The following is a 15,602-nucleotide window of genomic DNA, read 5'->3' as shown; positions in this document are numbered from 1 at the left end:
AACTATCTAAGCCAGGCACTTTCTGTTTTGCAATGATACTTAGCAAGTAAAAATTTCACTAGTTTTACTGTGGATCCTTTGAAGCAAGATTTAATTTGCTTAGTTTTTAAACTGCATAAATTTTGTTACTAATAAAAAATTGTACAGACCTTTGACACAAATTGTCTTTAGGCAATTAATTTTTTTTGTGATAATTCTCCCAGTTGGAAGGTGTCATTCTAAAATGTCATTCTCAAAGATGAGTACTGATAAAAGTACTTTTACCAAATTTCATTTTTGTTTTTGTAATACATATCATGATGTAACTCCTATTCCTTCATGAAATATGTATTCTTTTATTCTCTAAATACTCATTTACATGAGAAAATAGGGGGACAAAAATTTGCTGTGTAATTTTCATCAGAAGGAAGGAAAAACTTATATTTCAAGAATTTGCCCTTATGGACTGTAGCTAATGTTATGCGCTTACTGATGCTTTACATAGTTATTGTGTATGTGATATTGTTACAGCATTATTGACCTTGTTGGTTTCAGAGGAAAGGTCAAGTTTTGTGGTTTGTGTATATTTTCGTCTTGAAAAAAATAAATCTATTTTTTCTCTGCTAAATCCGTTTCTTTATCTATTGATTTGCTATTATATTTCACATTTCCTGAGATATGAACATTTGGCTTTGTTACAGAAGATAGTATTTTATTACAGTATAACACATGTAAATTGGCATTAGCACCAGGCCGCTAAGATCTGTTACAAGTGTCAGGGACACCTGTGTTTTAGAAGGTAGCTCCATTAGCTGTGGCAAAGGCTGTGCAAAAAAATGGTCCTAGTTTTTCATTCTGGACTTGAATTTGGACATTAAGGTCTTAAACTGATGAACCAGAAAGTTAAATTAAGCCAGTTTTATTCTTATAAGCTTATCTGTGATCAGTCTGAGGTTGGTAATCCTAGAGAAATCAATCTAAATGTAATCAGAATTGCCATGGAAATTTTCAACTTCTGAATGACTTACGCAACTGTGTCTTAGACAACAACGTTTTTCTGTGATGTCAGTTTACGAGCTGTTAATAGTAAGCATTGTGGACAGACTCCTGAGTAACATCTACAGACCTGTAATGAATAATTTTGAAAATGAATACGACTGATTCATGTTTTATAGTCTTTATTATTTTTGTGTGTGCATATATATATACAGTATACACAAAAGCTGTAGTTATTATGACTTATTGTTTCTGGATGTTATTTATTTATATATATATATATATATATATATATATATATATATATATATATATATATATATATATATATATATATATATATATATATATATATATATATATATATATATATACATATATATATATATACACACATATACACTTGTATATATAGAGGCATAACATGATATAGTCTGCTAGGGAAGGAACAGTGAAGATATGCAATGTATAGGAGATAATTTGCTGAGAGCAGCTAATAGTGGTTATTATGGAAGCCGGGCAAGTGTCAGAACGTGCAAACGTAAGAGTGACTTGTTTGCTATAAAAATGGTTCTGAGACAAGGCTGTTTACAACTGCGTTCTTTTTCATATTCTCTTTGTTCCATCTAGTGCAACTGCTAAGTTTTCCTCCAGTTACACCTTTCAAACCCTCTTACTGTCAATTTTCCTTTCAGTGCTGAATGACCTCATAGGGGCTGAATTCCATATTCTATTCTGTTTATTATGCTTAAAGCCAGGGAAAGAACATCAGAAGTTGAATTGAAGTTATGGTAAAAAAAATTGGCTGAGAATGGATTGAGGAATGGCTGTTGTGTGTAGGAAGTACAATACCACCTGGGGCTAGTGAAGAAGAACAGCAGAGATTAGTGAAAGAGTTTGGAAGAAGAGGAAATTCTGAGAAAATAAGAGCAAGAGCCAAGTTCTGAGTGAAGTGGAAGTTAAGTATACCTTAGTTTAACCAGACCACTGATCTGATTAACAGCTCTCCTAGGGCTGGCCCAAAGGATTAGATTTATTTTATGTGGCTAAGAACCAATCGGTTACCTAGCAACGGGACCTACAGCTTATTGTGGAATCCGAACCACATTATACTGAGAAATGAATTTCTATCACCAGAAATAAATTCCTCTAATTCTTCATTGGCCGGCCGGAGAATTGAACGCGGGCCTAGCAGAGTGCTAGCTGAGTGTGATATCGACCCGTCCAATGAGGAAATTGAGTGAAGTGGAAACTGCAGGAAGGTGGATGCAATGAATGTTAGTGTGAATGGTGGAAGAATGGATAATTATTATTATTATTATTATTATTATTATTATTATTATTGTTGTTGTTCATTTTTCCTCACTTTATAGATTTTTGCTGTTCTTGTTCTCTTTGTAATATTTATATTGAGACTTTTACAAGATCAGTAAGTAATGTACCTATCAATTAATATTTTCATAGGCCCCCATAATGTAGAGAGATATCATTTTGAGGATACGCATTGCATAATACAAAATCTAATCACCATCATTACAAAAATACAGATTAACCGCACATTGAAAATATATAATAGATAATCTATGGACTCTTATGAGCGTAGGTATATATAATAATAATAATAATAATAATAATAATAATAATAATCCTGATTCCTCTTGACTCAATTTTTGAAACGAGCCTCCTCTGCAGGTGTTGCCAACGATGTTGCCAGGTGTGATGGAAGGAGGGGCCAGCCACTGTCCCAGTCTGGCCAGCGAGGGAAGCCAAGGCGGCTACGTTCAGGCCGGGCACCTTCAGAACGCCCCCTTCCCAAAAGTCCACCAGTGCCCCTACTGCTCCTATTCCTCGCCGCTGGTGACGAACCTCAACCGCCACATTAGAACCCACACGGGCGAGAAGCCGTTTTCCTGCCCCCACTGCCCCTACAGCTCGACTCAGAAAGAAAACCTCAAGTCCCACATCCGCATCCACACAGGAGAGAAGCCCTACGCATGCCAGCAGTGTCCTTACAGGTCCTCGAGGAAGGACACCTTGAAAAATCATGTGCTCTTCCACCACTAACATTATCATCTGTTTCTTCTCCGAGCGTTGGAGATGGTTGACCTTATTCGGTAATTGTCTCTTTGAACCAGTGAAGGAATTAGAAATGTTTATTTTTCCACACTTTGTTTTTATTGCAATGTCGTCGTGTAAAAAAAGATACCCTTTTTGTTGTTGTTGATTTTGGTTTCGGAGTCCTTTGCCTTATTGTGTAGATGCCCTTTTTTCTTTATATTATGCATAAATATGTTAAGATTCTTTGATCTAAGGTTTTGTAAAGTAGTTTAAAGTTACCATTAAAATGTCACACCTAGAGAGGCCTTTTTATCTTTTGATAATCATATTGATTAAGGAGTTCGATATACGCTTTGTCCAAGAGGATCTCAAAATTGTGAAACAGCCACCAATACTTCGGAGGGTCAAGACAAAACATCAGGCTTATATCCCTGAAATAAAAATCCGCTCTACCTTGCGTGTCCACTGACCCAGATCTGATTTTTCAGAATTTGGCAAACTCTAGGTTGCAAAGTTCGCGTTTCATGATAGTTCTTCCAGTGTGGTACCTTTGCAGTTTTTGAAGTGTCCAATAAGAGTGCCAAAGAAAAAATTTAGGTTCCATGCAGTTAGATTAGGCCACCTATCAAAGGATGTTATCATGTTCAAGCATACTGCAGTGGACACCAAATAAAATAAGGATACACGAAGGTGGTATAGTACTCAAACCCCAGAAGGCTCTCAGATTCTTCCCACATACTTGCACCAAGAGCAACATACCACCTGAACTTGGCAATAAGCATTAACCTGAAAATTCTGTGAACTTTGCTAGACTCTGGAAAACGCATTTTTGTGAAAAGAACGACTTATGTATCCTAGATGAAACCGAATTTACCAAAAGTAAGGTAACAGGTATTTTTAAAAAGGAAACGAAAATTGAGTTATTCTGAGTGCTAACATTTCCGGGTTAAGGCCCACACTTTTTTTCCTCTTGTTCTTGCTTTCTCCAGGTCTTTGCTAGATAAAGGCATTAAGCTGTCTTCCAGACCAGTCATGATTGAGAATACTGACGAGAAACAGCAGAAACTAGTGAAATATGAGTGTTTGCAAGAGAGTGGGTGTGAAAGTGAAAGGAAACTGGGAAGACGCTGCAGAGAATGTTAATATGGATGGTGGAAGAATAAGCAGCTGATGGGTATAAATACTTGGGAGCAAAGAGAATGGGTGGTTGTAGGATGAGGCGAGTCACAGAATACATGATGCAAGAGTAAGCAGGATGTGTTCAAAAGACTAGGCAGAGGTTTTAGAGTCTCTATGAAATCCAAGGTGGGAATGGTTACAAGGATTGTTGAGCCATTTCTCCTTTAATGAAAATATATATTTTGAGTGGAAATGAAAAAAATAGTTGAAGCTGTTAAGATGAAGTGTTTGCTTATATGTGTGGCAGAAGAAGAACTGACATGGTAAAAAATGTGGAGATACGTTGAAGTAGTAAAAAAGTTAATGTGGATGAAAAGTTGAGTACTTCATGAGATGGCATGGTCTTGTGGAAAGAATTGGAGATGACAGGTCAGTGAATGTGTGTGTATGGTTTGTAAGAGTTAGGAGCGGGGGAGGAGGACAGGAAGAGTGAGGAAATATTGTGAAGCAGATTTTGTAAATTTAGACCTTTAATATCCAAGAAGCGTGAGGATGCATACAAGATAGAGATGAAGAATGCAGTTTGTGTATAATGTTTCAGCTCTCTGTGTAGGTGTATGATGCTTAATGTTGTGATATTTTCTGAACAAGGGTTCATCTATGACTTAGATATTGAAGTATGAATTTGACAGTGATCATTATTATATATATATATATATATATATATATATATATATATATATATATATATATATATATATATATATATATATATATATATATGTGTGTGTGTGTGTGTGTGTGTGTGTGTGTGTGTTGCAAGTGAATTGATATGGTTGGGAATTGGAAATATATAAAGATTTTTCTGCATTCTGCAGAGGACACTCACATGTTACAATATATATATATATGTGTGTGTGTATTATGTGTGTGTATGTGTGTGTGTGTGTGTGTTGCAGTGAATTGATATGGTTGGTATTGGAAATATACAAGATTTTTCTGCATTCTGCAGAGGACACTACATGTTATATATATATATATATATATATATATATATATATATATATATATATATATATATATATGTATGTGTGTGTGTGTGTGTGTGTGTATGTATGTATATGTGTGTGTGTAATGATATATATATATATATATATAATATATATATAATATATATGTGTGTGTGTGTGTGTCTGTAAATATATATTATAAAACATAATAAAATTGCCAATCGTGAAACAAGATCATAATAAACCATGCAACCATGCGCATCAGTACACCCACTCATTTAAAATCATAAAACCACACGAAAAAACACTTGTAAAAATAAACATTTCACCAATGAAAACATTGACAGTGACAGAGTTTCAGACGAAAGTTCCATGACATCTCATAGAACTGGAGTTTGCTAGAGTTTTGAAGAGAGAGAGAGTTTTGAAGCCAGAGTTTTTGATTGAAACCAGAGTTTTTGAAGCCCCCCTCCTCTGCAGGTCCTGGCAACGATGGTGACGTCGGGATTCGAGGCGAGGCGAGGCCGAGGCAGGTATGCCAATCCCGCCCAGCTCCAGAGCACTGCTTCCTCCTCCTCCGCGAAGGTCCTCCAGTGTTCCTTCTGCCCCTACAGCACCGCTTTCCACACCAACCTGAACCGACACGTCCGGACGCACACGGGGGAGAAGCCCTTCGCCTGCCCGCACTGCCCCTACACGTCCACACAGAAGGAGAATCTCAAGACCCACATACGCATCCATACTGGGGAGAAGCCCTACGCTTGCCCACACTGCCCCTACAGGTCCTCCAGGAACGACGCTCTAAAAAGTCACATGCTCGTCCACCAGACGCACTTCTAAAGGAGGTCGACAGGTACTTCGTGTGAGGGAGGTCTTGGAAAGGAAATCATTACGTTGGACGTTTTTAAAACAGGTGGAAAGGCCTTTGTGCTCTTTGAATCTCTTGCTTGACGAAGTTCAAAACAAAAGTAATGTTGATTTTTTTTAGATAGTACCGCGATATAACGGACTGTGATGTCCCCCCACATAAGAGAAATAAAGGTTGCATTCAGAGAAGTTTAAAAGTTATTCGCCATTTTTCTCGTGGAACCAATTGCTACGGAAGAAATCAACTACATGAACAATCTAAATAGCAAAGACGTTGTTCAGACTGGGTGGAAGTTTGGTAATAAGGAACACAACCGGGACACTAGGCCTAGAAAATCACAACGTTGCCAGAACTCGAATATTGTTACTCACAAGAATAAATTTCTACAGAAAAATCACGGATACCACGACCTTGGACGGCAAACTTTCACAAAAAGGAATCTCCACAATTGAACTTGTATGGTTAATGAGTTTGTAATGCATACCAGACTTGTCTCTCACGTTGTGATGCTAGTGCCATACAAGGAGTTAAATTTAGTAAAACACCGTTCCATTTTCTGTCAAAGTGAAGTTAACTGGGGCCAATCATTCTTTCAGAAGAACAAAACACATAGAGTGAGAAATGGAATATAACTTTAAAAGATTAGCGCCTGAAGACTGCACATGGGCATTTTACCCAGCATAGTATTCTCAAAACATTAGAAATTGAAATATGTCTCAGTTTATAGCTAGCAGTACAATTCCTGTGTGAAAGGAACGAACATGGATTCGGATCATAAGGAATAGGCCCAAGGAACAGGTGTACTTGGCAATCCAAGGGAATCTTTTCTTATCTTTTTTACCGAAGATTTTTAACTCGTAGGGATCCAAGGGTAACAAAATATCTTAAATGAAGCTCTGCTTTAAGAAAAAATTAAGCTGCAAATAAAAGTGAGAGATTACGAGAATATTGTTATAAAATTATTCAGAAGATGAACCGTATTCATGTGGCCATTGACTTGAAATTCAAGCTTCCAAAGAATATGATGTTCATTAGGAAGAAGTAAGAAAAGTTGAAGGGAAATTAAAAAAAAAGAAATCGCACTCGCTAAAAAGAAAAATTAAATTAATAATGTAACTTCAAGATTAAATAGCATGATTATTTTAACAAATTACTTTGTTTATCAAACAGAGAAAAGATAAATTTTCTTAGTGACGTCTTTCTCTGGTCTAGTTGACTTTTCAAGTTGCCATATGGGTCGAGATCTTGTTTTCACCCTCCAGGCTATCAAAATGGGGTCCACAATGTCGATTTTGCTATTTCTTGGACTTCTCACCATTATTTGGAATTTTTCCCTTCAAGATGAAGTTGGCCTAATGGAGTGATGTCTTAATCCTTGAATAACCTTTATGCCACTCGTGCTATCATATAAGAAATGTTTTCCTAGCATTCATGATGTCTTTTATTTATTTTACAGAAAGGTTTGGTGGTGAAGCCCTGATGATTTTGTTTTTTATCGTTCTAAAGCCTTACTGCCTGTAAAAATATCAGCTATTGTGACTCTACACTGTGAGTTGTTGATAAGATATTGCATAAAGAAATCTTGCATTTCATTTCCCTTATAGTGCTATGATGTATACTTGGACAGTTGTTTGAATTTCCTGAGAATAATTATATATGTGTGTGTGTGTCTGTGTGTGTGTGTGTGTGTGTGTAATCCGAAGGTATCATTTTCTTAAAGTATGCTTTACTGGAACTGTTTTAGAGTGAAGTATTGTCGATGCTTCTTTTACATTTCCAGAGGCTTTCCTCCCAGCAGTTACTGAAAGCAATTTCTGTCCCCCAGAAGACGGGTACATCGTCTCAGCTTTGCCACAGAAATTTAGCTTCCTAAGTGGGTTTCTATTGTAGCATGGGCAGTCATAAGGATATAAACTTAAAGCATGTTGGACTGCGTATCTTTTAGAATCTTGAATTTCAAGTCAGTGGCCCCTGTGGTGGGCTTGTTCCGTATGAAAAGGGTTCTCCATCTTTTGAGTAATAATCAGTTGTGACTCTGCGTACGAGGAAGGATTGTCGCGTCTCTCACGTAGTAAAATTTGTTGACTGGATTTATGAATGAGGTGTTACATTACATTAATTGCATTAAGTCCTTGCTGTAGATAAGTGTGTATTCGCCACCCTTTTATAAGCCGAAAGTAAGATGGGATACCCTCCTCCTCCCTGCAGGTGGACACCTACGCCGGCAGCAACTGGAGCCACTCGAGGGAACAGAAGCACCACCGCTGGAACTACGGCGGCGGCGGCGGCGGCAGCAGCAGCAGCAGCAGCAGCAACCCTCACAAATGCCCTTACTGCCATTACTCGACCGATGACCTCGACGCCCTGGCTAGGCACGTCGAGCTCCACTCGAAGGGCAGACCGTTCGCCTGCCCCCACTGTTCCTACAGCTGCTCGCGGAGGGGCAACCTCGAGACGCACATCCGAATCCACACGGGGGAGAAGCCGTACTCCTGCCAGTACTGCCCTTACAGGTCGTCTCGCATGTTCTCCCTCAAGAGCCACATGTCCAATCACCATCCGGGGCTGCCCGTCGGGGGCAAAAACAAGGCGTAGATGTCGAGTAAGGCCGAAATGGAGACCTTTTTCGTTCATTTCCTGTTTTGTTGTTGTTGAATGTCATCTTTCTTCTTTCGGTACCCTGGCTGTTCAGCTCTTTGAAATGTTGGTTGTTTGTGGCTGGGCGTGCGCCTGTTTTCTAAGTCATTCTCACGGTTATTTTTTCAGTTTATTAAATTTTTTTTTTCAGAAAGATTAGAGTTTGAATACTTGTAATATTTCTCCCTTTCTTACAAGTAAAACTTTTATTAAAATGGACCAAGAAGCTCGTTTGCAAGTCATGTATACAAGTCTCAGGCAAAACATTAACTGTAGTCCTCCGAAAAGGGCTTACAGAATAAAGCAAGGTCACATGAAACAATGACTCATCTTCGATTTTGTCTACATAGTTAGAAACAATATTGAATTCAATTTACTGTGTGGACAAAACTAGAAGAACTGACTCAGTAATACTTTGGACTAAATTCTCAAGTTACGCTATCTTGGTAGAAAACATTGTTGTTATTATTATTATTATTATTATTATTATTATTATTATTATTATTATTATTATTATTATTATTATGCAAAAAACGGAGAAAAAGAGTGAAGCAAACTTGAAGTCATGTAGCATCAATAACCTGCTTGAATCTGCGTTGGGGGAAGGTGATGATTACCGTAGATTATTGGGGACCGATACTTACAAAAACACAGGAGACTGACAACAACTAGACTTGATAATACGACAAACTAACAAACTAAAAGACTGGGCTTGGTAACTTGACAGAAGAGACTCAACTCGACATACCAGAATGACCTAATTTGTTAACTTGGCTAGATAAAAGCCGAATTTTCGTTGAGATAAATACATTGGTTTTCTTTTTTGCTATTCTTATCTGTTTCTCTGGAAATCATGAACAGTGTTGGCTGATTCTAACAAACGGGAAAAGTGTCCAGCAGTATTTTTTTTTTACATACACACACACAGAGAGAGAGAGAGAGAGAGAGAGAGAGAGAGAGAGAGAGAGAGAGAGAGGGTTGTAGTTAACCATGGTAGAGAATGCTCCAGAATGCCAGGTTCAGTTTGAAGATCGTAAACAGTGTTGGGAACCTAATCTCGATCATTGCAGTGTATGCTTATTCGCTTTCGTTAGCACAGTTGACTTTGCTGACTTTGCTAACATCAGCACGTTTGTGCAACTTGTGCCTCGAACTTCATCCAGATGTAAATGATTCTTGAAGTTTATATAAATACTGGAATAATTCATTGCATTGAGTATCATGAAATCATTATGTTTAACTTGAATTATATACAATTAATAACAGTTATATATCCTGTATCAGCAATTGTCACAAATGACCTCTTCTCTTTGTCCTCCCCTCCCTGTAGAGGGGTAGTGCCATCAGTGCACCTCATGCTGTGCACTGTAGGCATTACTTAAGGTTCTTTGCAGCGTGCCTTCGGCCCCTAGCTGCAACCCCTTTCGTTCCTCTTACTGTACCTCCTTTCATAATCTCTTTCTTCTATCTTACTTTCCACCCTGTCCTAACAATTGATTCATAGTGCAACAGCGAGGTTTTCCCCCTGTTACACTTTTCAGATCTTTTGCTGACAATTTCCCGTTAAGTGCTGAATAACTTCATGGGTCCCAGTGCTTGGTCTTTGGCCTAAATTCTATATTCAGTTCAATTCTTTGTCCTCCCCCTGCAGTTAACTGCAACCTCACTCTTTCTACCGTGCTTGGGTTTGAGTCCCATCAGGGAAGGAAGAGCAACTTCGCTTAGTTCCATTTGGGATTCAAGGCTTGCAGTGTCAAGCATATAATTAAAATATGACGATCGTGGACTTGCGGGGTCATTGTGGTTATTGATAATAATACATTTAAGGAGTCATTGTGGCTATTAGTGATAGTAAGCGAGTTTTTTCTTTTTTTGTAAGTCATGTCCTTATTTGAACTGAGAATAAGTGAGGCCTCCTCTGCAGGTAGAACGGCCTACACCGGGTGGAGATGCAGGAGGCAGAGGGGGGGGAGGAGGATACCAGTGGACGGCATGGAGACCCGAAGGAGGACACGACCAAAGGGCAACACGAATGGCAGGAGGACCCTCCATTTTCTCCTGCGCAGGTGATGGAGGAGGAGGAGGAGGAGGTGGAGGCGGCAGCCTTCCCTCGCAGCGCCACAGGAAACAGTACCAGTGCCCCTACTGCAGCTACTCGTCCTACGTCAGGACCAACCTGAAGAACCACATCCACACCCACACTGGGGAAAGGCCCTACTCCTGCCCCTACTGCTCCATGAGCTTCACCACGAAGAGCCGGCTGCAGTCCCACGTCCGGATCCACACAGGCGAGAAGCCCTTCCACTGCACGGAGTGTCCCTACAGAGCCCCCAGGAAGGACTCTCTCCAGAGGCACATGCTCACACATCTGGAACCCCTGCCAGGTTTGCCCAATTGAGAGTTGCCCCACCAAGTGAGTTCAGTGAGTTCCCGTTTTCTTTATGGTGTTCTCAAGGGTGTGTTCCATTTTCTTCTTTGCTCAAGTGGAGTCGAGTGATCCTGCTATGCTGAGATACTGGGTTTGTTAAGTGATGTGAATTTATTGGCCCGTAACTCTGTGTTTCTTCTATTGATTCAAGACCGTGCTTTGATAGTCTGTTAACTAGCACGAGGAGGAACAGGCATGGCGATGCATTACGGTTTATCCAAGTGCGTTTCACATTCACATGGATGCATCATCAGGGATACAAAAACTTTTGTTTATTTGATGTGATGATCTCTGATGATGCACTCATGTGAATGTGGAACACGTTGGGATAAAGTTTAATGCATCCTTTTGTTTGTTTCTGCTCCTATTTCCTATATACTTTTAACTTTGGCTGACTTGCCTGCCCTCTTCGTTTATATATATATATATATATATATATATATATATATATATATATATATATATATATATATATATAATGTTTTGCCAGTTAAATTGACATTTATTTTTAATCCAGTTTTTTCAGTAATGTTGTTATACATCAGCATGTTTACACAGTGAATTCATATGAAAAGAGAAAACATTCAATCTAAATAATTGACATAAAGTTATGTTGTAATGTTTTTGTTAATCAGTCCACATTTATGAGTAGTATTGTTGCAAATAAAATTAAAGAAAATTACCATTATGTACTGTCTATAATACTGAGGTACTAGTTACGGTGATAAGAAGAAAGTGTTGATACATTATACTGAATGAAAGTCTCAGATGTGGTTTTTGTATTATATTGATTCTTAAAAAAAAAAAACGATTGAATTTATAGAATTCATGAACGAAAATGTGGGTAATCAGTCCATCTATTTCAGATCTCTGTTAGTCTCAAGATATTGTCATATTTTCGTACTAAAGTGAATCTCATGGACTTGTAGATTGTAACTGGGTGACACAATGATGATGTGAATTAAATTAGTCATTTGGTACCGGCGATGCCTCGCAACCTCATTTTCTGGCATCTTTTGGCATCTTGGTATGCAATGGAATATAAAATTTTAGGCCAAAGGCCAAGTGCTGAGACCTATGAGGAGGTCATTCAACATTGAAAGGGAAACTGAAATTACAAAGGTTTGAAATGTGTAACAGGAGGAAAAGATCGCAGCCGCATCATGAAACGATTGTTAGGAGAGGGTTGGGGAAAGTAAGAAGGAAGAATGATAACAGGAAGGGGGTAGGGGGGTACAGCAAAGGAAACGAAAGGGGCTGAAGGGACGCTGCAGAGAACCGTAAGTAATCCCGACAGTGCACCGTGTGAGGTGCACTGACGACATTGCCTCCTCAATGGGGCCTTTGGCATCTTACTGCCTGACTGAGTAGCGAGCATAGAGACAATGTTTTATCTGTGCTTCAAGTTGCTTGCACTCCATGAGTGGTTATGCTCACTGGAGGTATTCATCATTCATTCATTCCGGCACCAAGATGCTAAAAGGTATCAGAAATGTTCGCATGAGTTTTGTGACAAGAAATATCGTCATACGCTTTCAGTTTAGAGTATTTTTTAAGGAAACATTTTATTAATCTTTATACGGCAACAGTGATGTTTTTGTTTGTGAGTTATGATGAGGGGTACTGATACAACTGTGACAGATTGTGAAGGCTGGCATTCAATAAACATTGTTTCGGAGATGAGTTCTTTTATTCAGTTCACTTCATTACTTATCCTAGAGGAGTGCAAGTGGTTCAGTCTCAACTGGTTACCCCCCCCCATTAAATATTTACTCAGTCAAGATCCACTCCCCTTTTCGTGTCTTGAGGTGCCTTCTTTTCCCTTTTTTAATGTTTTCATGTCCTTCCATTTGTGCGTTTGTGCCGGTGGAAGGTTGGTCTAACATAGTGTCTTACTTGTTGAACTTTATCATTTTGATTTAAAAAAAAAAACAAAATTAGTGTCCAAATTTTATATTTGAGTTTCATGGTAATTTTTTTTTATAGTCTTATTGAGGTCTTGAAAATGTAATTATTCGAGAATTACAAAACGTCTGAGATAAATATGAAAACAGATGCGAATCTTAACTGCCCATCATCATACGTGTTATAATTATACATGTGTTTCTGTATCTGCAATTTGGATTAAACAGTGTTTATGATTTTTTTTTTCAAGGATAAAATTTCAGTTCCAAGGAAGTATAGCAAATGTTTATAAATCATGTATACCTCGATACCAATATCGAAAAGCTGGCATAAATATGCAAATGCAAACATTTAAATAAATATTTTCAAAAGAAATTTGCAAGAAGGGCTTTAAGCCATTACAATGTTTGTTTGTTTTGTTTTTTTTTTTCATATTCTTGGACAAATGTTTGTTTTCTGAAAAAATCTTTGAGTAAATCTGACATTCCCAACAGGTGGGGCAGGAGACTGGAGTGTGCCACCTAGGAATGCCCGAAGAAGAACTGATGTCCTACGCGGGAATCATAGAAGCGGGGGCCCCCCCACCCACCAGGCAGACTCGAGGAAAGATTCCACCCACCAGAATGATGAGGATTGATCCTCCATCCTCCTCTTCCTCTTCCTCCTCCCTCACTGTGAAGGTCCACAACTGCCCCTGCTGCCCCTACACCACCAACTACGCCTCGAACCTCAAGTGCCACTTGAGAACTCACACCGGAGAGAAGCCCTTCCAGTGCCCCTACTGCTCCTTCTCGTGTGCCTTCAGGAACCGACTCAAATCCCACATTCGGACGCACACGGGAGAGAAGCCGTTTCAGTGCCCCTACTGCGATCACCGGACGTCCAGGAAGGACGCTTTGAAAAATCACCTCTTCAAGCACATGAGTTAGGAATTGGAACTGGAATACAGAATTGAGGCCAAAGGCCTGGCGTGGGGACCTATGATGATGAGTTCATTCAGCGCTGAATGGGAACTTGAGAGGAATAAAAAGGTTTAAAAGGTTTAACAGGAGGGAATCCTCGCAGTTGCACTATGAAACAACAGTTAGGAGAGGGTGGAGAGCAAGGCGGAAGAAATAGAATATGAACGGAGGTTCAGTAAAAGGAACATATGAGTTAGGTTGTTCAATTGTTCACCTTACGGGCTCAGGGTCAGCTGCATTTTTGGAGGATCCTGTAGCAGTTTTAGCTAAAAGCAAGGTAGGCTAGGTTAGGTTAGGTAGGCCTGTTGCTCTGTGAAAGCTAGTTTTTCATGAAATCCTTGACAGTAGGTATTCCGTTTAAGGTATACTGACAAAGGGTGTTTCCTGTATTGGTGTGCATCCATTTAGATGAGGCCAAAGAATAATCTAGTTTAGAAATGGTCATTTAGCCATTCTGTCTTCCTTTGTAAAGAAAAGAAAAATGAGTACACATAAAACCTCTAATGCTATCCTACGATTCAGATTTCCTTTGTACTCATTTTTTAGTTTTCTATAAAAGAAAACTGTTGTGCCGGCTGTGTCTGTCCGTCCGCACTTTTTTCTGTCCGCACTATTTTCTGTCCGCCCTCAGATCTTAAAAACTACTGAGGCTAGAGGGCTGCAAATTGGTATGTTGATCACCCACCCTCCAGTCATCAAACATACCAAATTGCAGCCCTCTTAGCCTCAGTAGTTTTTGTTTTATTTAAGGTTAAAGTTAGCCATAATCATGCTTCTGGCAACGATATAAGACAGACCACCACCGGGCCGTGGTTAAAGTTTCATGGGTCGCGGATCTTACAGCATTATACCGAGACCACCGAAAGATAGATCTATATTCAGTGGCCTTGATTATACGCCATAGCGGCTGTACAGAAAACTCTTATTTCTTCGGCGCATATTGTACTTGTTTTCTGTACAGAGAAAGACAGATTGTATATACGACCATTTCTAAACTAGATTATTCTTTGGGCATATCTACAAGAGATGTACATTATAAGTAAGAACAATAATTTCTGTCAAATATATTCAGATAGATGACCTGATGTTATGTAGGCATAACATCAGCTCATGGCAATGTCGAGTTATGGTTTAGGTTAAAGGAACACAAAGTGGTTAATGTTTGAGTCTTTGATGAGATTTCATCCTGCCTAATCATTGTCGACGATTTCAATTTGCTGGATGTGTAACAGTTAAAAACAATGCCTTTCCATCTCGTTTTATGATCGATATACTGTGTTCCAATCGCTAGCGGATCCAGAAAAATTTCATTGGCAGGGGCACCAATTTTCATGTACAATATATATATATATATATATATATATATATATATATATATATATATATATATATATATATATATATATATATATATATATATATATATATATATATATATATATATATATTTTTATAATATATTTTTATTTTTTATATATATTTACATTATATCATGTTATTATCTAAATCTTCAATATATTATTTTGTCATTATTTTTATAATAGATTTTTTATTTTTTCCCCATTTTTACATTTCTCATGTTATTATCTAAATCTTCAATATTATTATTTTGTCATTATTTTCATATATATATATATATA

The 15,602-nt window shown here is 38.3% G+C and overlaps 1 protein-coding gene across 10 annotated transcripts in view; it reads left to right on the top strand.

Moving 5' to 3' along the window:
• Positions 1 to 15,602, top strand: part of LOC136845056 (longitudinals lacking protein, isoforms H/M/V-like) — a 252,234-nt gene that overhangs the window by 203,970 nt on the left and 32,662 nt on the right. The window contains exons 6-7 of one of the 10 annotated variants that reach the window (XM_067114828.1): positions 8,239 to 8,632; positions 10,592 to 10,717. The exons of 6 other annotated variants lie outside the window; for them this stretch is intronic. In XM_067114828.1, coding sequence (XP_066970929.1) covers positions 8,239 to 8,625 — 387 coding nt within the window. In that variant the 3' untranslated portion in view covers positions 8,626 to 8,632; positions 10,592 to 10,717. Of the gene's footprint in view, positions 1 to 2,667; positions 3,085 to 8,238; positions 8,633 to 10,591; positions 11,493 to 13,494; positions 14,568 to 15,602 lie in introns of those variants that run through there. 3 more of the 10 variants (XM_067114819.1, XM_067114815.1, XM_067114836.1) reach the window with 3 other exon arrangements.

This window comes from Macrobrachium rosenbergii, chromosome 13 (genome assembly GCF_040412425.1).
Source record: "Macrobrachium rosenbergii isolate ZJJX-2024 chromosome 13, ASM4041242v1, whole genome shotgun sequence".
NCBI classification, from domain to species: Eukaryota; Metazoa; Arthropoda; class Malacostraca; order Decapoda; family Palaemonidae; genus Macrobrachium; species Macrobrachium rosenbergii.
Note: the sequence above shows the minus strand (reverse complement) of the source record. Positions and strands in the feature narration are given on the sequence as shown.